Source organism: Phoenix dactylifera, chromosome 3, assembly GCF_051530095.1.
Source record: "Phoenix dactylifera cultivar Ajwa chromosome 3, Ajwa_hap1_PhDact_Kaust_v1.1, whole genome shotgun sequence".
Lineage (NCBI taxonomy): Eukaryota > Viridiplantae > Streptophyta > Magnoliopsida > Arecales > Arecaceae > Phoenix > Phoenix dactylifera.
The window spans coordinates 7,634,296-7,657,387 of NC_143192.1; the positions used below are offsets into that span (position 1 = coordinate 7,634,296).

A 23,092-nucleotide genomic window follows, 5' to 3' on the forward strand; every position below is an offset into this window, starting at 1 on the left:
GAAATTCTTTTAATCTCTCCTCTCTCTTTTAATTCACTAGCTTGGTCCTTGTATTTCCTCTTTTTGAGATTCTTAGGGGAAGGCGAGGTATTCAAAGATCTCGCTTTCCCTGCCAAATCCTCAAGTTTGTGTTATTTCAATTATTTCCTTTGTCTCGAACATTTCTCAGGCTACCTGGTTCTCCCTGAGGAAAATCACCTGATCTAAAGGACCAGGTAAGCTCGGGTTTGCTCGGGGTCACAGAGGGTCGCCGAGCCATGGGGTTTGCTCGGGTTAAGGTGGCCATTGACGCCTCCGAACCCCTCCTCCCTGGGATTCGGATACAGGGGAAGACGAAGGCTATTTGGCAGCCTTTCGTCTTCGAGAATGTGTCGGATCTCTGTGTCCGATGTGGTCGAATAGGGCATCTCGAGTCGGCGTGTGGGTTTGGGGATTCGGCGCCGAGCGATGCGAGTTCATCGGGGGAGGTGGGCTCTGGCCGGATCTACGGCCCGTGGCTGGTGACCTCCCGCGCCCGACAGCCACGGGAGAATGGTCCGCCGGAGCGGGGGAAGGTGACTGTGGTTCCCACGGGGTCCCCCCTTCCTCGATCCTCTCCGCCGCCTCCCCTATCCGGCTCTCCGGCGTCCCCGCCGGACCTAGAGGGTTGGCAAAAGCCCTCTAAGGTGGCCCGCCGTCAGTCCTCGCCGGTGGCGGCGGCCCGGGCCCCTGGTCGGCATGAGGGGAGCTCCCGAGTTGATTCGGCCGGCGACTCGATCGTGGGACGGGTGGACTCGGTGCCCTCGGTGACCGGGATCGGGCCGCTGGGGACTCGGGCCGGCCCGTCGGATCAGGCCGGGCCGAGCTCTGGGTCGATGGGCCAGCCCGGGGTCCAGCCCAAGAAGAGACACAGGAACCCTGGGCTCTCGCTGGACCTCGGCCGTTCCCTGGGCTGGGGTCGGGCGGGCCACAGGGGCGGCCTGGCGGGGCTGGCGACCCGCGGGGCACGTGTGCCCCGCGTGTTCCACACAGTGACCCGCGCGACGGGTTCCCAGGCCCGTCGCGCGGAGGTCCGTGCGCGACGGACCTCCGTGGGCGGGGGTCTGCCGCTGTTCACGGCCCAAAGGGGCCTTTTGGGCTCTGATATAGGGCCTGCGGCCCAGGTGGCCGGGCCCAGTGATGGTGGGTTCCATTTTGGGGCCCAGGCCTCCGGGGTGGTTCCGCCTTCTGCGAGCCCCACCATTCTAGGCTCTCTAGAGGTGGATATGGGGCAGGGAGACGGCGCCCCTGGTGGACCGGATCTGGGTGATAGGACTAGGTCGAGTGAGGCTCCTGCCTGCGTTGACTGTCCCATGAGTGACTCTTTGGTGGGGCGGGATACGCTTGCACTGGTGGAGCCAGCGGTAGGGGACCCGAGTGGTCATGAGGTGGCTACTCGCATGACCGTGGATCACTCGACTGTCGTTCAACGGGTGAAGGCGGCTGTGTTGCGAGTCGTGTCTGGGACTAGTATGGATGAGGGTCAGCAGGTTGATCCTGATCGCGAGGTGGAGACAGACCCTATGGCCCAGAGGGTCGATGTGCCTGTGGCCGACCTCTCGGACTTTTCCCCATGAGGATTCTTGCGTGGAATTGTAGGGGGGCGGCAAAGCCGTCCTTTATGTCATCCTTTAGGCGGCTGATCCAGATCCATAGTCCGGAGATCTGCCTACTTTATGAAACAAGACTTTCCGGTAGAGGACTTAGTCGTATCTTACGACGGTTAGAGGTTGACTGGGAGTCGTATGCAGTAGACTCCCAGGGGTTGTCGGGGGGCATTGTGGCTTTGTGGAAGCGGGGTGTGGCTACGATTGACGTATTCCACAACTGCTCCCAACAGGTCATCATGACCATCTCGGAACCCAATGCTGCACCGTGGGTCTTGTGCGGAGTGTATGCTAGTACAAACCATCGAACCAGGAGGGTTCTGTGGGACGAGCTCACCCACCTAATTGCTCTGGGTCTTCCGTCTGCGATGGTGGGTGACTTCAATTGTATCTTGGAGGAGAGTGAGAAACGAGGAGGCAGAGCCTTCACTGACTCTGTGGACAGGAGGGAGTTCCGCGATTTCCTCTCGCGGAATGGCCTAGTAGATATGGGTTTCTCCGGTCCGCGCTTCACTTGGTGTAACAACCAATCCGGACGAGCTAGGGTGTGGGAGCGACTGGACAGGGTTGTTGCTTCTACTGACTGGCTCATCAGATTCCCGTCCTATAGGGTCAGCCATCTTGCTCGGATTGCTTCGGATCATTGTCCTTTGCTGTTCTCGACGGTATCAAGCTCGAGTCACCGTAGCCCATTCCGTTTCAAGAAAGTCTGGCTATCCTTTCCTCAATCCTGGGACATTGTCCGGGGAGCTTGGGGTCTGCCGGTCCACGGCGACGCCATGCAGAGGGTTTCACGAAAACTGGAATTGACCAAGCGACGGCTACGTCGCTGGAATCGGGAGGTCGTAGGTGATATTTTTAGGAAGCTGGAGGATGTGGAGGCTGCGATTGCTGACCTCCAAAGTAGGGAGGATCAGGTGGGCGTGCTCCCCGAGGCTGATATGGTGAGCCTTCAGGGATTACTCGCCACCCACCACTCGACCCTACGTCAACATGAGATCTTCTGGAGACAGAAATCCAGAATTCAGTGGGTCAGAGAGGGTGACCGGAACACTAGTTTCTTTCACCGCTCGACAGTTATTAGGAGGCAGAGGAACACCATTCGCTCCTTGCGGGACGAGCGGGGCCATTGGGTGGATGATGATTCGGCGATTAGCCACATCCTACTCGAGTTCTTTCGCTCCCGTTGGACGGAGGATAGTGGGTCGGATTTCGCCGGCCTGCTCCCGAGAGCTGAATCCCAAATCGGGGTGGCTGCGAATGCACTATTGGTTTGACCAGTGACGGAGGGGGAGGTGCGAGAGGCTGTCTGGGCATTGGGCGAGGACAGGGCTCCGGGCCCAGATGGCTTCCCTCCTTTCTTTTTCCGGAGATACTGGAGTATCGTTCGGTTCGCAGTGGTAGAAGCGGTCTTGTGTTTCTTTAGTCGGTCAGGTATGCCTGACGACTGGAAGGCCACTTTTGTCACGCTTATACCTAAGCGAACGGATGCGTCCGAGCCGAGCCATTTTAGACCGATTAGTTTGTGCACTACTTTGTACAAAGTGGTGGCAAGAATACTGATGGATCGTATGAAGCCCTTTCTCTCCGGCATTATTTGTCAAGAGCAAGGTGCTTTTGTTGGAGGTAGGAGTATTTTCGATAACGTTATGGTGGCCCAAGAGATTATGTGGGATCTTCGATGGGCCCCGAAGCGTCGAAGCCTGATGGCTATCAAGCTGGATATGGAACGAGCCTACGATAGAATCAGGTGGAGTTTTCTTAGGCGAGCTTTGGAGAGTCTGGGTTTCCATGAGACCTGGATTGGTTGGGTCATGGGGTGTGTCCGGAGTCCGCGGTTCTCCATCTTGATCAACGGCTCTCCGTCCCCATTCTTTAGTTCTACTATGGGGCTTCGGCAGGGATGCCCGCTATCCTCGTACCTATTCATTATTTGTTCTGATGTTTTGTCTCGATTGCTGCGGGCTGCATGTGCCGCCGGAGAGTTGGAGGCTTACGTCCCAGCTCTAGGGGCCCAGCCGATATCCCACTTACTATTTGCTGATGACTGCCTACTCCTGACGCGTGCCCGCGTAGCAGATGCCCTGGCTATTAGGCGGGCTTTGGCCGCCTATTGCTATGCATCTGGTCAGAGAAAGAATGCCCAGAAATCCTCTATCTCCTTTAGCCCGAGTTCGCCACCCGGGGTTCGACGTGAGATTCGGAGGATTCTGGAGATGCCTGAGCAGGACGGGACCTGGACATACCTGGGTGTTCCAATCACAGGTAGGAGACTGCGTGTATCTGAATGCTCCGGGATGGTGCAACGGGTCCAGAGTAGGCTAGAGGGCTGGCGAGCAGCATCTCTATCTATGATGGGTAGAGTTTTGCTGATTAGATCTGTTTTGGGCTCTATGCCTATCTATCTCATGACTAGCACGGTGGTACCAAGATCCGTCCTACTAAAGATTGAGCGACTGATTCGGGGTTTCTTATGGGGCTCGCTTGGTGGGGGCCGTGGGGTGCACCTGGTGGCATGGGAGAGTATTTGCCTCCCCCTCAGGGAGGGTGGCCTTGGGGTGTTGTCTCTCCGGGAGAGACGAGAGCTGCTCCTCGCCCGGCATGCCTCCCGCTTCATCCTGGAGCCGCAGGGCTTCTGGAGCCGGATTATGACCGCTCGCTATGGGGGGGTAGGCCGGGAGGGCGGGATTCGAGGAGGGCGGGGATGTTCTTTTCTATGGCGTGAGATTGCGAGATATGTGCCCATGGTGTCGGATCACACTCGATGGCTGATAGGCGATGGCCGCAGCATCGACGTGACCAGGGACTCATGGGTTGATGGCCTCCCCCTGTGCCGCTGGCCGACTACTGTTAGTGTTGAGGCTGGGGAGGGTTTATAGGTCTGTGATCTTATGATTCCCGGGGAGGCTGGTTGGGACGAGATTCGATTAGCCCGCTTCTTCGGGGAGCATCTGGCGGAGCGGGTTCGCTCCCTCCCCCTGCCACAGAGCGGTGGACCAGACGTACGTGTGTGGAATTTCTCGACCAGCCCCAGACTCAGGATGAGCATCCTTTCTCGCATTCTTAGGCGGGAGTACGAACCTGGTCCTGATTGTGCCTGGATCTGACGATTGGGCCTCCTCCCGAGGGTTGCGCTGTTCCTCTGGAAGGTGGTCTGGGACCGTCTTCCAACGAGAGCAGTAGTAGGTGGACGAGGATTGAGGATCCCCCTCGAGTGTGGGGTTTGCAGTGTGGCCGAGACGGTCGACCATGCCTTGTTTCGGTGCTCTAGGGCGAGGGACACTTGGCGTCTGGCAGGGGTCCCGCAGCCGGTATGGATCTGTAGGGACCAGTTCTTACAGGCCATGCGCCAGGCCTCGGTGTCCCCGGCTCTTCGTCAGGAGGTGACTCGAGTGAGCTGCACTGCCTACCAGATCTGGTTGGCCAGGAATGCTCGTATATTTGGTGAACGTTGTATGTCGCCGCGATTTGTGGTCGAGAGGGCCCGTAGTCAGGCGGCAGAGATGTGTTATGCCTCCACCACCGGAGGGACCTTGACAGCTCGGGACATCTGGGGCCCCCACCATGCTTCGGCAGCATCTCACACGGTGTTCTTCACCTGGGAGCCCCCACCCCCGAGTTTCCTCAAGGTCAACTTTGACGGGTCAGTCTTGGATGGTGGCACGAGGGGAGGTGCGGGTTTCGTCATTCGGGACCCTTTTGCTAGGGTTGTAGCTGCTGGTGGCAGTCACTTATTTGATACCTCGGTTCCGAGTGCGGAGCTGAGCACTGCCTGGGCAGGCCTTCGACATGCCCGGTGCGTGCTACAGGCTAGGTCTATCACCCTAGAGGGTGATTCTGCCACCGTTATCAGTTGGATCCGTGAGGGTCCTAAGGGTGATGGTAGTGACCACCCTCTGCTTCGTGATATATGGGCTATGGCGAGGGATGGAGGGGCCTTTCAGGCCAAGCATATCTACCGTGAAGCCAATGGGGCTGCGGATTGGGTGGCTGCATTTGTAGCTCGCCATTCCGAAGACACATTGTGGACTGGAGATGGGGAGTTGCCTTTGGCACTCCGAGGTATCCTATTTTTTGACTTTATTGGGTGTATCCGTACCCGACAGGTATGATCCACTCGTATTAGCAAAAAAAAAAAAAAAAAAGGACCAGGTAACTCAAGGTTGGACTCCCTCAAAGTACTTCTTGTAGTATCTAGACCTAAAACTACCTCAGATTGGGTTCCCTCGAGCCCATAGAGGCCTAATCAAGAAACCTTGACCTACCCCTTTGGCATCGGTAGACCAGCCTCCGGTGAGTGAATCCATAAGTAACGGACAAAAAAAAATAAAAATGGGACGAGAGAAAGGAAGGAGATGTAGAACGAGTCGAATGTACAGGAACTACCCACCAAGAATCCAAAAAAAGCCTTAGCAAATGATAGAGAAGTTGAACCTCGATAAGAAAGCATAGGAGGAACAGCTGCAAACCGAACCTCACGATTACCCTCTTCTTTCTAAGTTTCAAAGCATGAAGGGATGAGACTGAAGGGTCGTGACAGTCGTTCTCTCTATATATAGAAATTTGAGTGGCCTACTTCAGCCATGCTTCCCTCAAGCGTTCGCCCTCAGATGATCTCCGAGCTCGCTGTCGGACTCCAAGTATCTAATTAACGTGCTGACATCCCTGCCATACACGATGCTTCAAAAGACTCACACCTAATTCTTGGAGTGTGCGGAGGCCCATCAATCACAGTCAACACATGTGCCTGAATTTTTGGGGCATAGGCGCAAACATTCACGGATACAATCCACTCTTAGGAAGACCTTCTAAGTTAGTGCTCTTGTGCCCTGATAGACTATTATGCTATCACCTCCAAAGAACCTCCTCTGTTTTCTGAGTATCGTCCTGACTTAGGCATCAAAAGGTACTCCATCGAACACTCTTTGGCAAGAAAATTTCTCTGTCTTTGCTATTTCAGGTCAGAGCTCGATCGCGGACCAAGACCCTGGATGCAAACCATTGATTTTGAAGCAGCCCCAAATAAACTGTGGCTCTAAACAATCTAAGCAGCTCATTGTCGAGCCCTCCAGCATCTTTCCTTGCTCCTGGGTCATACTAGTTCTCAACGGCAACATCAACTATTTGGAAAAACATTTGTAGAGCCCTACAACTCTCTCTGGTGTTGCATTTCTTTTATAAGGGAAATGGTGCCAAGATACGTTTTTGGGAGGATTCTTTGGTGATTGACATTCCCGTAGGCTCTCTCTTCCCATCATTGTATTCTGCATGCCCTGTGGTGCATGGGTGGCTCTGCAGAGGGTTATACAGCCGCAGATGGCAAGGTGGATGGCTACCACATAAAACAAACCATGAACATATACCATGTCATACACAGACGGCCATCCATCTCTGAAGAAAGCCGTTGATCTCCACAAGTGTGGCCCGAGGATCCTGGTTGATTCTACATGTCAACAGCTCAGCATCTCAAAATCTCTCCTGCTGGAGCGCAAGGAGCAGTTGGAACCAACCTCGGCAATAGGAGCAAGAATGTGCTCCATCTCATAACACAGAATAATTACTCTTGTAAATTCACGAGGACCTAGCCCGGGCTACAACTCTACTTGGAAAGCTGCTGTTCCTGCCAAAAATAGAATCTTTCTATGACTGGTCGTTAGGTACCGATTACATGCCGAGGCCGTTTCAAAAAAAGTCCAATGGCAGCCCTGGATGACGCTTTGTTTTTTTTTTGGGACAATGGATGCAATTTCTTAAGTTACTCAAATTAAAACACCATATTTTATCTTGTCCTTATGACAATTAGATACGGAACCCGCCCTCTAGTCGGTCATTCTGAATGGTTTGGGAAACGAAGGGAATCAAGAAAAAGTTTGGGGCTTGGATGGGATCAATCAGCGGCTGCAGTATGTTGGAGCGTTTGGAGAGAGAAACCGGAGAATGTTTCGAAAGTAACAGAAGTGCAGCTAGGCCTTAGATTTGTTTTTGGGATCAAGGTTCTGATCTCCTTCCATCTGCTTCCGATCACAAGAACGGACCAGTGATGGACTGAAGTGGGACTTCCTTTTGCTACTTCCTCTGTTTTCTTTCATTCATTCTCCTGGTTTTATGTTCTTCCTTCTTCTGCTGCTGCTTGTAACTTTTTTTCCCATCAATAAAATTGGTAGTTAAAACCTTCCTTTTCCCCTTCAAAAAAGAAAAAAGGGAAAATGAAAAGTTCCAACAGAGCTTGTAAAGTCTTAAATGGAAGCATATGACACTTGCCACTCCGATTAATAGAAAATTATTTTTGGGTTGAATGGATGGACAGCTACCATGTTTATTTCTTCTTTATCAATAAGAATGAGTTCTAAAGCTACTTCTGTATAACACCATCCTCGCATTCTCTTTCTTTCTCATGAATATAAAGCACTGCCTGGAAAACTCGTGTCGCTTAAAAAAGGAGATGGAGCTTCTGCCCACCCCCTCAAAATATAGATGGATCATCAAAATCCAGAAAATTGAAACAGGTGACACCACCACAATCACCTCATTAAGTAATTGTTCTGCTCCTGGCTCGTAAAAGAGTTCCAATACTGCCGGAGCATCCAATCTGAACACAGTAAAGGCAAAAGAGATAAAAGACCAATTTGGACAACTATTGATTTCGCTGTAAAAGTTGGTTAACCAACCTTGCAACCCATGACTTTATCAGTGTTTCAGAACTAAGAATTGAGTCGGCTGCATAGGGAGCATGTAAATCTAAATAATCCAAATCCATATAAATGATTTAGCAACCAAAAGAACCTAGATGAAATAATGTATTTATATATTTATCTCTATTACATACTCTGCAGCAAGTGCCATGACAATGACGTGAAACTTTTGAGATCGATTCTTGGACTAATATCATCTCATGTAACTTTAATTCCAAAGAATACTTTCCTTTTTTACTCAAAAAGCATTAAAAGAGGAAAACTTAAAGTTGTGTGAGATGTTCCTCGGCAATAAGTGTCAATACATACCAAAATTTCATATAAAGCAGTCCAAAGAAAGGCAACTGAAAAAAAAAAAAGGTGGAGCACTTAATGCCCCCTTCTCCTATTTCCCTTACCCTTTTTCTTCCCTTTCCCTTTCTTCTTTCCTTTACCAACCTTGATATGTGATCCATCACCTTTCGGCGGAGTTGGTGCCAACAGATGATTCACATTAAGCACACCTTTCCTGAAATAACCTTCACTTGCCTTCAACACTCTGTCTTCAGGTTTTAGCTTCTGTGGTTTATTATTGCTTTTTGCAGCATTCTTAACAAATCGACCAAGAACCAACCCCTAAAATAGTACACCATAAACTTTGAGACATCAGCTCGGTAAAGATGGCATGAAATAGTAAAATAGCTACCATGAAACATTACCTCTTCTATTTTCTTTTGTTCTCTTCGCTTTTGATTTTTTATAGCTGGTTTTGCCACACTAAGCGGTGTTCTATGCTTCTTAGGAGGCTGATTAGAAGAGAATGTAAAAAGTTACAGAAAAGTTGGAGAAATTGTTGATTTCAGGCATAGCCAAAGGTCTGAAAGGATTCTTACCTTTCCACCCAAAGCAACAACATTCTGGTTCTGCAACTTTTTCCTCTCCTTCCAGGACATATTAGAGGCACCTTAGTGAAACAGAAAGTGTAGGAGAACGGAAAGGGTAAGATGTACTGGGACATATTTCTCACTACTATAAACTGTAATGAAGTTTAAATAAGGACAACTTGCAAATGGAAATACCAAATACAAAATTATGCAGTGGCGTATCATTTGCTAGGGTCATCTGTCGATGATGAAAATGCTCTCTCTCTCTCTCTCTCTCTCTCTCTCTCTCTCACACACACACACACACACACACAAACACACGCAGGCACGCGCACTTTTTTCTTTCTGATTCAGAGATAAAGTGTCTCAAATGTTTTTGCAACAAGAATTAGTCGGTCTTGGCCATGGTAACAATTTCTCCAAACCAAAAGAATATTACCTAATGGTGCTTGCTAGCCATTAACCAAAAGAATATTAGATGAAAAAAAAAAGTGCCACATAGCTTATTAAGTAATTAAGTGGGAAAATAGATAACTAAAGCCAATAATTGAAAATAGTAAATTAGACAAGAAATAATTTGTATAGTCCAAAACATGAGCTACAATGCATAAATTAGTGCTAGCCAAAGCAGCTAAGTTCCAAGTCTAGTAAAGACTAAACATAACATGTTAAAGATTAAACCAAACCATTGGAGATATAAGCATATACAGTATCAAAACCAATGCTAGATCTCCGTCCTTATAGAATTCGAACTTGCCTGACCAAAGGCATGATGCTGCTGCTGATTTTCCAAAGGAGCTTTCTGTGAAGAACTTACATGGAAGTGCTTTCACAAGAACTATTTTGTTAGTGTTGGAATCAAGTTTGGCAGTTAAAATCCAACTTCATGGAGATGTAGGTCTAGATTGAGGACTCCAACATGGCCCACAAAATTCTATTTGGGTTTGGGTATGATCCAGAATGAGTCAATTAAACCTGAGTTAACCTAGTCTACTTGCATCTCCGATATATTTGTTTTTAATCAAAGAAAGATCATTACTATAAGGGTGGAAATAAAGAACATTCCTTACATAAGAAAAGCAAAAGGCAGATTCTCCTAGGAAAAGCCTTTTGGCTTCTGATATTTTAAGCATTACCGAACACCATATTTCTATTTCCTTTTTCTAAGAGTGTTTTTTGATTTGAAAGGTGTAAATGCGCATTCCCTAACAATACTAATACCAATAATGCCATACAAATTGGCTGACTTTCATAATTCCAGTAACACATGCAACACTAATTAGAAAGCTAGAGAGGATATAATAAGTTGCAGGAGAAAAATCTTAACAGTACACCACAATTAAAATCATAATTACTTCAGACTCACCCTTTATTTTTTTTGGAATCAGCAAACAGCACATGATTCTTCTGATCCAGCACCTAGAGTATGGCCTTTACACTATCAATTGTTTGAAATACTAAACATTCCCCTGAACTAAAAAAGGTAATTTCCCTCAGTTACTAACCATTAACAATCCAGACAGATTTTTTTTTCACTCCCTTAATCTAGTGCAGTATAAATAAAGAACACCTAATGGTCATACAAATGTAAAGCAATAAGCATTATCACATACATTAAATGTACTAGTAACATGAATTGGTCTACTCAGCAAAAATGGTATATGATGACAATCGCATGTAACAGATAAAGGATATCTCAAGCATCAAGTATAGGAAGAGCCAAAATCAATGGAAATATTAACTTTTACGCAATGGAAATTACAGATTTTTACCCAAGTATTCTATATCCTTCAATATTCTTGACATGTCCATTTCCTCATTCTCACTGTCCAGATAACTAGAAGATTCTCTAGACACTGGCTTCTGATACATATCTGCAATGTTGGATGACTGCAGAATGAAACAAATACAGACAATTTGATTAAACAACTAGCAGCTATCAGCTATTCTGATTTACCAGAATGGGAATGAAAACATGATCAGCAAGAATTAAAAGATCAAAACTATTTCTCTAAGGCAAGCATGGCAGACGTAGCAAAATGAAAAATGAGTGGGGCAACGTTACAACAAACAAAGTGAAAAATGCATACTTCAATGTTATAAGAATCTGGAAAGGCAACATATACGAAAGATATGAAGGATGTCTTTTTTGAAAATAATGATGGAGCACCACCAACGTTAAAGATATGATGGGAGAATCACCCAGGTCAAATACATGGTGAAACACCTCCTGGAGTTTGAACTTCGAACTGAATGTGACATAGGATGTTTTAGCTGAAGTCAGTGCCTAGAAGCAGTAGGCAGATATGTGTGATCAATTTACTTGCATGCATCAAAACACTTGAATTACTTAGAGCTCGATATACATGTCCACTTTATTTGCAACCAAAAAGCCCCCCCTTCTCTAAATAAAATATGGATGGTTGCACATGTGTCACAGCATATACACAGATCAAAGTATTTTTCAAGATGTAAATGGCATAACAGCTCCAAAGAAACGTCTTGGGTAGTTTAAAAGACTAGACTCCTTGAAGCATAAGAAAGTTGCAGATTGTCAAAATTGTCATCGATTGAGAACCGCCTTAGAACTTTCATAATCTTGCAATCTAATTTAATTAGTAGCTTCATTGATTATATTGCCCTCCATGAGTTTATATAGTAAAAATGGAGATAAATCACTCTTTCTAATTTGGACAGTTGGATGATGTGATGATGTTAGGTGTCTTTTGGCATCAATTTCATTTTTCCTATTTCTAAAACAACTCAACTCAACTAAGCCTTAATCCCAACTAGTTGGGTTGGCTATATAAACTTTTTCCTCCATTCCACTCTGTTATGAGCCACACTTTCTAAAAGATGCAGCAATATCAAGGCCTTGCTACTTCATCCCATGCGATTTGCATCAAACTCTGTCCCTCTTTCCTTCTACAAGTATCAAATCACTCCTTCATACTGGTGCATCCCTCTGAAAATGGAAATTCCAGAAAGAGAAATTGCTCCAAGTAATGGATATAGAAGCTAAAAATGATATCAACGAAGCAAAGAAAAAAAATCAACTACCGTACTAACAAAAGCTAAGTTCAGAGGTAGATCAAATTTTGAGGCATTATCCAACCATAGATAATAAAAGCAAACTGGAAATGAACATAGGCTAACCAACAAAAAGGGGCGACTTACCATTTGGTGTGTTTATTTAAAGAAGAATTAATGGAGAAAGGTGCAAGGAATGATGAATCTTGCGTCATATGATGAGTGGCAGTCATGTTTCAGCAAAGAAGAATTAATGGAGAACATTGCAAGGAAGATGAAAGAAGCATCACTGTACAAAATGCTTTCCAGATTTGATGAGTTTATAAATGATATTGGTGCATCTGCTCAAATGCTTTGTAAGCCAAGAAATTGGAGGGTGAGGTGAGGGAGTGGCTACGGATTTTGGAGAGCACCTCTCTAGTCTAGAATGAGCAGCTCAGGGCCTAGAGGTGGAAGCCTCCTTCACCACTTTCCACAAGCTTTCTAAGGGTGGTCGAACTTTGTTAAATGATCTTAAAAAGAGAATAGTGGGCTTAAGCAAAAGAACCTTATGCCCTGCAAGAAACAATGACAAGCATAGTTTTGAAGCTGAAGGTAGTAAAGGGGTGCTTATGTCAAAGCAAGCATCCAATAGACACTCGAATACAGAATAAAAGAACTAGTGAAGAGTGAAAATGTAAGAATTTTCAGTTGTTGTTGGCTTAAAAGAGTGAGCGAAGGAGCATAAAGAACTTGCTAGGATAGAGAGTTTAAGTTACACACAAATGGCCCAATCAAAATGTAACAAACTGACTGATATGTGTCAGATATGGCAAGGATAACTTAAATTAACCATTTTTGTTGAAAATTAAAGTTCACTTGGATGTACTACAATATCATGATATTTCATGATTTTATATGTTTTCTGACATTACAAGTTATTATACTACACAGTTGGTTATGCAATGAAATTTCACAAAGCCCCTAAAATCATGAAATTGGAAATTTAAACTAATTTTTTAAAATTCAAGGAAACCGGCAGCGGCCTCCGCAACCGTCCGCTGGCCTCCTCTCTCCCTCCCTCTCTCCCCCTTATCTCTCTCTCTTTTTCTCTCTCCCACGGTCTGCGTCACCCTCTCCTCTGTTAGTACAGGCTCGACACAGCACGGCACAGGCCCGTACCAACTCATGCCGCTGGAAAATCGGTACAGTGCCCGGTACCGGTTCCACCGACCATGCCTTATACTACCCGATTCAGTATGGTACCATGGTTTCAAGTTCTAGTGTATCTACATAGCACTTTATTTGTATAGCTTATTGATATACATGCTTCATCGAACACTAGTAAAATTGATAAGAAAGAATTGATGCTTATTGTAAGACCAAGAGGTCCAAGACACTATAATGGCTCCAAAATTTTGTGATTGCACCAATATATGGACATTTCCGTGTCAAACTAAAATAGCTACTTAACTAAATGGAGTAATAAGTCAGGATTGTTGGTGTCTATGGTCTACTAGACCACAAGCTTGAAATACCACCATACAGGGGCATATCAGCCATGTACCGACACAATACATACTGCAGTATGCCCCTGCATCTTCTCATGGCTTGTCAATATGTTTCAGTATGACATATGGTACATGGTTGGATATGCCTCACTGCAGGGCATCCCATACTGGGGCATATCAAATGACTACTAAACAATTAAGCCAAACACCCTAAATATCACAGAATTCAAATATATTGACGAAGCAAGTTACCAATCAAGCCATCAAGATATCCCTTGTGATCTTTATGGTATGTTGTCAAAACCACCACCTAGGCACCAAACAATCCACCAAGGCACGTATAGAGCCTACATTGCCCAAGCAATGACCAACTAGGCACTCTTTCTGATTTCTATTGCTGATGAGATATGCATAACCATTTTTATATCTGGTACAACATTCATTTCATTTTCACTATTTTGACTAAACTAAAGTTGTTTTTAAGTAAATGGGAATGAAAATAACATAAAATACATCCAATTATCACTTCCCTTATTCCTTCACCCATCTCAACCAACCAAATGCCCCCCTCTTCCCTTCATGTCAGGACAACTAAGCTACCTCCACTGACCACTATCTTCCCATATGCCTATATGCCACTATAGGAAGGCCCTTCGAAAGTCTTTCAAAAGCCATTTGACCACCGATAGTCCTCTGATTGGCAGTGAACAGTCTTTCAATCGCCCAAAGGGCCTGGAAAGGTAAGATTTTTCCCCAAATAATCCCCTTCTTCCTTTTCTTTTAATTTGTTCTTCCTCTTTTCTTGTCCTATTTTCCTCTTCTTATCCTTCTTTGAAGATGCTTCCTTTTTTACTTCTGTTCTTTCCCTTCTCATTTGAAAAATACCTTTTCTTCTCCTCTTATTCCTCTTTTCTTCTCCTTTTCATCCCTACAGCCATCTTCTTTTTCTTCCTTAAAATTAGTTTTGCCCTATATGTTCCTTTTATCTGTGATCTATTTTCTCTTGTTGCAATCTTTTTTTCAATGACTATGGAATTTTAATCAAGCCTATGAATCATGAATCCCTAGCTGTCTTGACAACCTTGCATCATAGTTTTTGGATGTTTTAGGACCAAAAAAAAATCAATTGCTAACAACATGATGCAAACTAGATTCAATCTATGTCCAATTAAGTGAGTTTAGATGATTTAGGACTCATGGACTAATTTATGAAGTCCATAATGCTATCATGAAACAAAGCCCATTGATGTCACAAAGGGATAAAATACCAAGAAAATGCAAGTTTAAAAAAAGTATGTTCACCGGCTAAAATGGCCACAATGATTGATAAAGATTGTATTATTGTAAATTGAATGATCAAGGAATAAAATACCTCAAGCTGATTTCTTTCATCAAGCTATAGCTGGAAGTTGATTTCAAAACCAAGGTCTTGTTAGCACATGTTATTGTCTGCTTGTACTTTTCGAAAAGCTCTTCTTATAAAAGAAAAAGCCAAATACTATGTTTTCTAACTTCATCTGAAAACATTTTTTTGACTTTTCTTCCTGTAGAAGCATTCCTTGGATTCTAATACCAAATGCTTATTTTTCTTTTTTTAGGAGGGAAACACTTACTTTGTCTAAGAACTACTTTTTGTTCTAAAAGTTACAAAAGCACTTTTTAAGCAACAGCAAATATGCCCTTATATTATTGATAGCCAGGACCTTTTTTTTGACTTCTTGAATAATTCTACAAAGCTCACAGGCAAAAGTATCATCGTATAGAGATCAATGAGAAATTCAAAGCAAATATACATGACATGCAATCTAAAGGTAGGGTAACTCGTAAGCACCTCGCCATGGGCCTAGACAACAAGTATAGGCAGCCCAAACATTAAGCATTTGCTTATGAAGTCAATCAAGCCAATAAAATCAACCATTTAAGCCCAAACAAATATTTACTTAATCAATGTTGGCAAAAGTTTGAAATGGATTGTATCAATATACGCACAAAACAAAACAAGCTCCAAATTACTATCTTTCATCCATCATTCCACAATGCCCAAAATCAGGAGAGTCATAAAAAGAGTAGCAGAAATAAAACAAGAAAGGATAAAGTGATAGGGCATCCTATGACAACTCCAACCAATATCAAGTGACAATAACAAACCCATCCAACAACCAAAAGGCATGATACTTCTTTTCTTCCAAAATTCCTCTTATACTAGCTCCTCTTCCTGCCTTCCTCTAATTATTCAATCTCTTCTTCCTCTTCCATTCATCTTCCTTCCCTTTCATTCAATCGTTGCAATGAGCAATTTCAACAACTCTTGCCATTGCCATATGCTACAGCAACACTTGTAGCGGTCAATAAGAATAGAAAGAAGCTAAAAACAATGAATATGAGAAGAAGGAATGAACCTTCCTTTGATTTTTCAAAAATTTGTTATATTGGTTGTAACTAATTTCTTTGGATGTGTTTTCTTTATTTTCTAAAATGTTTGGTTTCTCCAATTGCTTTACCCTGTGAGATATAGGGTAGGACCAAGGAACTAGGCAGACCCATGATCACTCAATTAGCATCTAACACATTTTAATTAGTGACAACAAGAGATAGTAAAGGATGAGCAACACTAATAGTTTACTTCAAAGCTATCGATGAAGCACAAAATGTCACAAGTTTACACTATTTAACTTAAATCACATGAACTGATATGGATAATACAACACATCCACAAATTAGATGATCGCAGAGATAACACACATTTATAAGAGACCATAGTCCATCACACATGAGTATGCAATAAAAGTACATTTGGTGCAGGGTCTGCTGTGCCGGAGCTGGGGCTCGGACCAATTGCCTGGCAGCACGGAATGATAGACCCCGTACCATTCCGTGCCGGCCCCATACCATTCCGTGTCGGCCCCGTACCAACACAGTAGAGAAGGCAGGGGAGAGAATGAACGGGAGAGAGAAAAGAAAGAGAGAGAAGGGAGAGAGAAGGGTAGCGAAAGCTGGCAGAAGGTCGGAGGAGGGCTGACAACTCGAGCAAAAGAGGAACGAAACAGGGGATCCGGCCGCGGAAACCTCCTCCGCGTTGCTTGCCGGCCTCCGCCGACCCTCCACTGGCCTGCCTCCGCCTCCCTCTGTCTTCCTTCCTCTCCCTCTCCCTCCCTCCCCTGCTTGCTCTCTTTTTCTCTCTTTCCTTCTCCTTCTCCCCCTTCGGCGACGGATTTCATTTCCATGGTCAGAACCGTCCCGGTCACGGACCGGACATCTTGGTACGACCCAAACCGCCGGGTTTGAAACCATTCAGCCAACCATGATATGGTGTATGTTATGCATAAATGAAATATGAACTAACCATTACATAGTCCAAAATTCTAACTAGAAGCAACAAGCACTAGGATTCAACTTATTTGCAGCTTGCTTCTACTTGCTTGTATCGATTACGATGAAGCATAGATACCAATATGGAATACGGATACGACACGATACAAATATGTTGTTATAGCAGACCTTGAAAAAGTAGGATTACGATGAGGCTAGGATAATCGATGAGTATATATTTGCATGTTTTTAATATAAAAAAATATGTGCGCATTTAAATATTTATATATGCATATGCATGTATGTAGAAAATCATCCATAAAGCACAGTAATTTACTTAAATAACATATTCCATGCTTTATATGATAACATCAACTTTTGCAAGCTCTTATTTGGCCATCATTCAAATCCATAGAACCCAATTCATACTTGACATTTAAATATTAGTTATAGACTACAAAATTGACCATTCAACATTAAAAGGTTAGTATTAGAAAAACAGCAAGCATACACCGTCCCTCTCATATTTGGAGACATAAGGAAGTATATCGAGTGTATCATGGGAATATTCAGAATGTTTTTTATGTTCAAAAATAGGATATGTTATACAAGTAGCAGATACATATCGAGAAGTAACTGACAAGTATTGGTATCTGCTATAGACATGACACGTGATTTGAAGTATCCATGCTTCCTAGATTGATTAGCATCACAAAAAGAAAACATAAAGTCATATGCATGAAATAGGATAGGAAAACAAAGAAAATTCAAACATGTCAAGAACAAAATAAGGGTATGCAATAAAATGAACATTGACCATTTCGAGTAGAAAAATGCTTACATCTTCAAAATTCATTATAACTAACTCTCACAATATTTTGCTAAGATGAAAATAAAAATATTTTGATGAACTTAACAATCCGGTCAAACTCATGACCAGGGTATGCCGTACCGGTCCAGGTAGGGCTCCGGTACCGGAAGCTTTTCGTGAAAAATCGGCTGGTACGACTGCCGTATCGATACGGGACCGGTGCGGACCGATACGGGACCGGTGCGGACCGATACGGGACCGGTGCGGACCGATACGGGACCGGTGCGGACCGATACGGAACCGGTACGTACCGATACGGAACCGGTATGTACCGGTCCGGGCCGCCACCGGTACGCCGACCGGTACCGGTACAACGGACCTTGCTCATGACCATTTATGCTGAAACATATAAATCTTAACTTGGTAATATTTAGAATACAAAAAATCCTACACATGAATAAGTCATTGATATAATACCATGAAGTTGTGCCATTCACCAGAAGATGCTCTAGAATGAGATTTACTACGGTAGGAATTTGAAGGATCATATACAACTTTGGCTGCAGCACCTGATTTCACCATCTCCTTTGTTTCCCTAGCCAAGAAAAGGAAAGGCCAAAGAGGCATAAGTATTGAGTTTAATATTTCATAAATCGTATTAATAAGCTTAACTCCATTGCTTGAAATAATAAAACAAAAAACTACAAATTAAAATTATTATAAGATAACTTGAGCCAAGTGACCTTTTCAAGGAAAACAAAAAGAATACTAAAAATGGTAAAACAATACAAAAGAAAAACAGGTCAAGCAACAAATGATAGACGTATAGACCATTTTGATGGTTGGGTGGATGTACAAAATTGAATGCTCAATGTAAAACACATTCTTGTAATAACAATAAGAATCATGGTGTGCCATACCGGTCGGTACCGATGCATACCAAGCATAATGTGCCATACTCGTACCGAATTGGTACGCAATATGGGAGGCATACTTGGTGTCAATACATTAAACCAACTCCTGTACTCAGCATACCGACATTATACCAAAAGGCTACACAAATATTAATACATTACTCTTACATTCACATAAAGTAAAAATGAATTGAAAAAAGATGACAAGATGAGCAGAAATTCCCACACTAAATTGAAATGAAATGTAATTTTCTACAAGTAAATAACAATAACATGGGCAAAAAAATTATTAAGAATCGCTTTTTGTTAAAACATTTTGATTAGCAACTATGCTTGACCAAACACTTAATGATGCCCGTACCGTTCCCAATAAAGATGGTAAAAGGTTCTTGTCTGCCAGAGACCAATCAAAAATGAATACAATTAATTATGATTCAATACTATTATTGTTTTGCTTCAACCAACATGTTTCTAGTTGCGTTAGTCAAGGTACTGTCTTGCTAGAAAGCTAAGCTATGTTAACAATATCCAGCACATGGAAGGGAAATATAACTTGAACATTCGACTCAAAAGAGATAAGACATTGGAAGGGAAAAGGAGAAGGCGAAGAGGTCACAAGGATCGTGGGATCCTACAAAACTTTTAAAGATAGCACAAGCCACCTTTAAAATGAGTTATGATATCTAAAACATGGATGTGGCTGGAAGTTCCATACCCCGACTCACCAATCTAGATGGCAAACGATCCATGACAAGAAGGTCCATATGTGGCATAAAAAGATTTAGGTCATAAACAAGTAACCCAACTTAACCTATTTATTGAACAGGTGGGATTCAAATTTAGGGTCTTGACCTATCTAGCTTATTTTTACACGGTTACAATTTTAGCCTATTTAAGAATGGTTTAACCTGCTAACTTATTTATATTTATTTTACATATCATTTTATAAATTCAAATTAGATGACAGACTATTACAAACCTAATCCAACATAACCTGTTTAAGGCTACACTGCACAATAACAAACCTTCTTTTTGCTATAATTGATGACCATTATGGCTGTTGAGGTTATTGTTAGATAACCATTATTTGTTCAAACTAGTAGGGAGCAAAATCAAAGTGGCTAGACTAAGAATTTCTTTAATCTTTTACGTGAATGATAGGTAAATGATATGGTCCTGATAATACATCAAAAACGACGATATATTATTGGTTAGGAGCTGAACCAAGATAGTTGTGAATTTCAATTGTGGTAGAGGCTAAAGAACTTTTAAAATCACTAAGGCTGCATTTGGAGGTTCTTAATTTATTTTTCACATGAACATAAAATTTTTGAATTTTTAAATTTAAGATGTCCTAGTACATGTTCAGTTGTTAAAGAGAGAGTTCAAAAAATAGAAACAAACGAAGATAAAAATGAAAGGGAAAGATGAATTTGATAATTTTATTTAAAGTATATATTGAGGGATGCTAGGGAGCCATGCCCTAGCATGTCATGCCACCTGCCTCACCTTGCAATTGGCGAAGGCCACCTGAGTCTATAGAAAAGATCAATAATTTATAGAATTCCACAACTATCCCTCAAAAAGACATAGCTACATCATGTTGTGTTTTTAGTTCTTCCCTCTTCCATCCCTTCTTCTTCTTCCACTCTGCTATATATATGATTATTAATATGTTGATTTATTCAACATAATCACAAAAAAATGATGATCCAAGAAACTTAAGAACTCCATTTTCATGCTTTTATAGTACTTTATAGAAAGCAAAATACACCTTTATTTATGGTGAATTGATTTATTTAATCATTTTATTTAATGGCTCATATTATCTATTTGCAGGTATAACTAGATCTGCAGAATGGTTGATATAGAAAAACTTTGTAATTAAATTTGTGGTTTTAGAGGAACTTAAATATTAAAGATATTGAAATCCCGCTGGTTTTGTAAGTGAATGTCATCTTGGATTTTATTTTGATAAACTTAATAGAATGACTAATATTTTAATGGTTTCGGTACAATGTTCTCATATTCTGGTATCTTTATTATAGCCAAGAAGATTTATTTTTGCTTTGTATCATATGTGATTATCAGAATAAAGAGTTATAGAAAAGCTATTCTAAGGTTTCTTAATTTATTGATTCCTGATATAGAATATGAGATTCTAAAACATATATTGAGATCTAAAAAATTATCTTATATACTAGGAGATATACATTAAATTTTGCACAATTTCATTGTGAAATTTTCTGTCAAAAGAAATATTTATATTACAAGTGGGACCCATGAGGCTTCTCCTTTCCAAGTAATATATTATAATCTTATACATAACTGACTCAGAAAAAAATAATAAATCAATATTTCTTATATTAAGTATCTACCCAACCAAGCCCTTCGCAATAAGCCCCATGCTAAATGCAAAGAACCTCGGTTCATGCCATCTAGTTTTTGTTCATCAACACTAGCATTATGAATATATAAATGACTATACCAAAGCATGGATCTATAGAAGTCACTATTCTTGCTGCCTACTACTTCCAGATCACTGTTAAATTTCACGTAAACTTCATGTACATTACCTGTTTGTAGATATGTATTAAACCGAATAAACAATAAGAAAAGAAGTTCGAATTTGAATTGAGATAAATCATATCTAAATACCATCTGCTGGACAAACCTACTGCATGAATAATACAGCCTTGTCTTATGACTTGAAAGGACTTTGACCAATCATGTATCTAGTGCATAGCACAGCATATCACACTATTGACATGTTGGAGAAGAGAGGATACAATGCATGAAAGTCAGTAATTTATGTTATTGTTGATTCTTCAAATCATACTGCTTGTTACACCAAAATCCACCAAAAAAATATCATCTTCAGACCATCTATCAAGGTCAGAGTGCAAATGAAAACCTAGGAATAAACTGTGAAACTACTTTTTATACCAAATATCGCTGCACAAACTGGATAGTTGTTAGAAGATCTATTCATGGTGATGAGGAAATTTCCTATCAGGTTGAAAAAGCATTGCTGCATTCCCAACAACAGATGAAACATGATCAAGTTTTCCATATATAGATTCAAAAATTAAACAGAAAATACAAATTAATTTGTCATCACAAAGATATCTTCTCAAATCTCCAGACTGCGAGAAGCAATACAAATTGCAAAGTCTTATGAATTTTATCTCTGTGAGAAAAATAAGATGAATGAGAAGCAGGTGAAAGCAGGGTAGGCGGGGCAAGCAGAAGGAGGAGGAGAAGTAGGCGGATCAGGGGAGGTGGAGAAGGGAGGGGCGGCCGGAGTAGAAGGAGGGGGAGCGAAAAAGCTAACGTAATAATCACCGTAGACCGGTGTTCTCCGCCCAACGATGGCCGCCATCCACGAAGCGCATCACCTTCCCGCTAGGTTTAGGAAGGGATCGGGAAATTGGGGGGGAAGGGGGGAGAATGAGAGAGATAGAGCGGTGAGGGAGTACTGGAGGAAAGTGACGGGTGGAGGAGAGGAAAGGAGAGGAGGGTTTTGCCGTGGCCTGCAGGAAACTACATCGAGCCGACCCGGCCGGATCTACCACCGATGAAGTGAGATGGGTAGGAAAAAGGGAGAGGGAAAGCGATAGGTACCTCGGCGCTTGAGGCCGGAGCGAGCACCGAATCGCCGAATGGGAGCCGCCGGAACCGGTCACCGGAGTAGGAGGTCGGAGCGAGAGAGGAAGGAGCTCGGGTCGGTGGAGCGCGGGCTCTCTGCCCTCGCCGGTAAGGCTCGCGATGTGTTGAATATTTTGAGTCCGGCTAAAGGGGTTTCTTTTGGGCTACGTTGCCGACAGTCCAGACTTAAACCCTTCGAACACACGTGTAGATTTGAGCGCACGTGTGATACACTAAAGGATACTTAGATTAAGAGAGATATATCATATATGAGAAACTAAATTTTTAATAGAATTATAATATTGGGAAAGAAAAAAAAATCCCATGGAATTGTATTGCTAGGACTTTACGTCATCTTACTCTTTAATTAGAGATAACAGATGCAAGTTGGGAAAGCTCACTATGCGTTATATAATATTTACCAATATATAATATATTTTTTCTTTAAAATCCAGATGTTGGGGGTTAAGGCCGGCAATCCGCACGTAAATATTACTTAAACCATAAAATTAAGAACGTCTGTGATAGCAAAAAGGTCGAAAATTCTGGGATAAAAAATCATAACTAGTATTTTGGAAAAATAGGGGAATCTAAATTAAAATCGTGTTAGAGACGGCTCCAAAAATGTTATTACCTCTCTCACGTAGGATTGGCTCTAATACTCGAAGGTACAACTGATCCTAAGTCGGCCAAGCTCCTCCTAGGGAAGC

General features: G+C 42.9%; 1 protein-coding gene across 1 annotated transcript; it reads right to left on the minus strand.

Moving 5' to 3' along the window:
- Window positions 1–8,390: 8,390 nt before the first annotated feature.
- Window positions 8,391–22,536, minus strand: LOC103710536 (axoneme-associated protein MST101(2) protein). Its single transcript, XM_008796292.4, has 6 exons — window positions 22,359–22,536; window positions 18,298–18,415; window positions 10,953–11,070; window positions 9,190–9,260; window positions 9,016–9,102; window positions 8,391–8,932 (listed from the first exon to the last, which is right to left on the minus strand). The coding sequence occupies exons 2-6, from the start codon at window positions 18,400–18,402 to the stop codon at window positions 8,687–8,689; spliced, it is 627 nt and encodes a 208-aa protein (XP_008794514.3). The 5' UTR covers window positions 18,403–18,415; window positions 22,359–22,536; the 3' UTR covers window positions 8,391–8,686.
- Window positions 22,537–23,092: the final 556 nt, after the last annotated feature.

What these genes read in the sequence shown, in the direction of transcription:
- LOC103710536 (XM_008796292.4), bottom strand. Translation starts at nt 18,402, where the DNA reads ATGGTGAAATCAGGTGCTGCAGCCAAAGTTGTATATGATCCTTCAAAT. An exon ending in GTGAATGGCACAACTTCATG is followed by an intron (nt 11,071 to 18,297) that starts GTATTATATCAA and finishes TTCATTCTGCAG; the next exon opens with TCATCCAACATTGCAGATAT. An exon ending in TTGTTGCTTTGGGTGGAAAG is followed by an intron (nt 9,103 to 9,189) that starts GTAAGAATCCTT and finishes TCTTCTAATCAG; the next exon opens with CCTCCTAAGAAGCATAGAAC.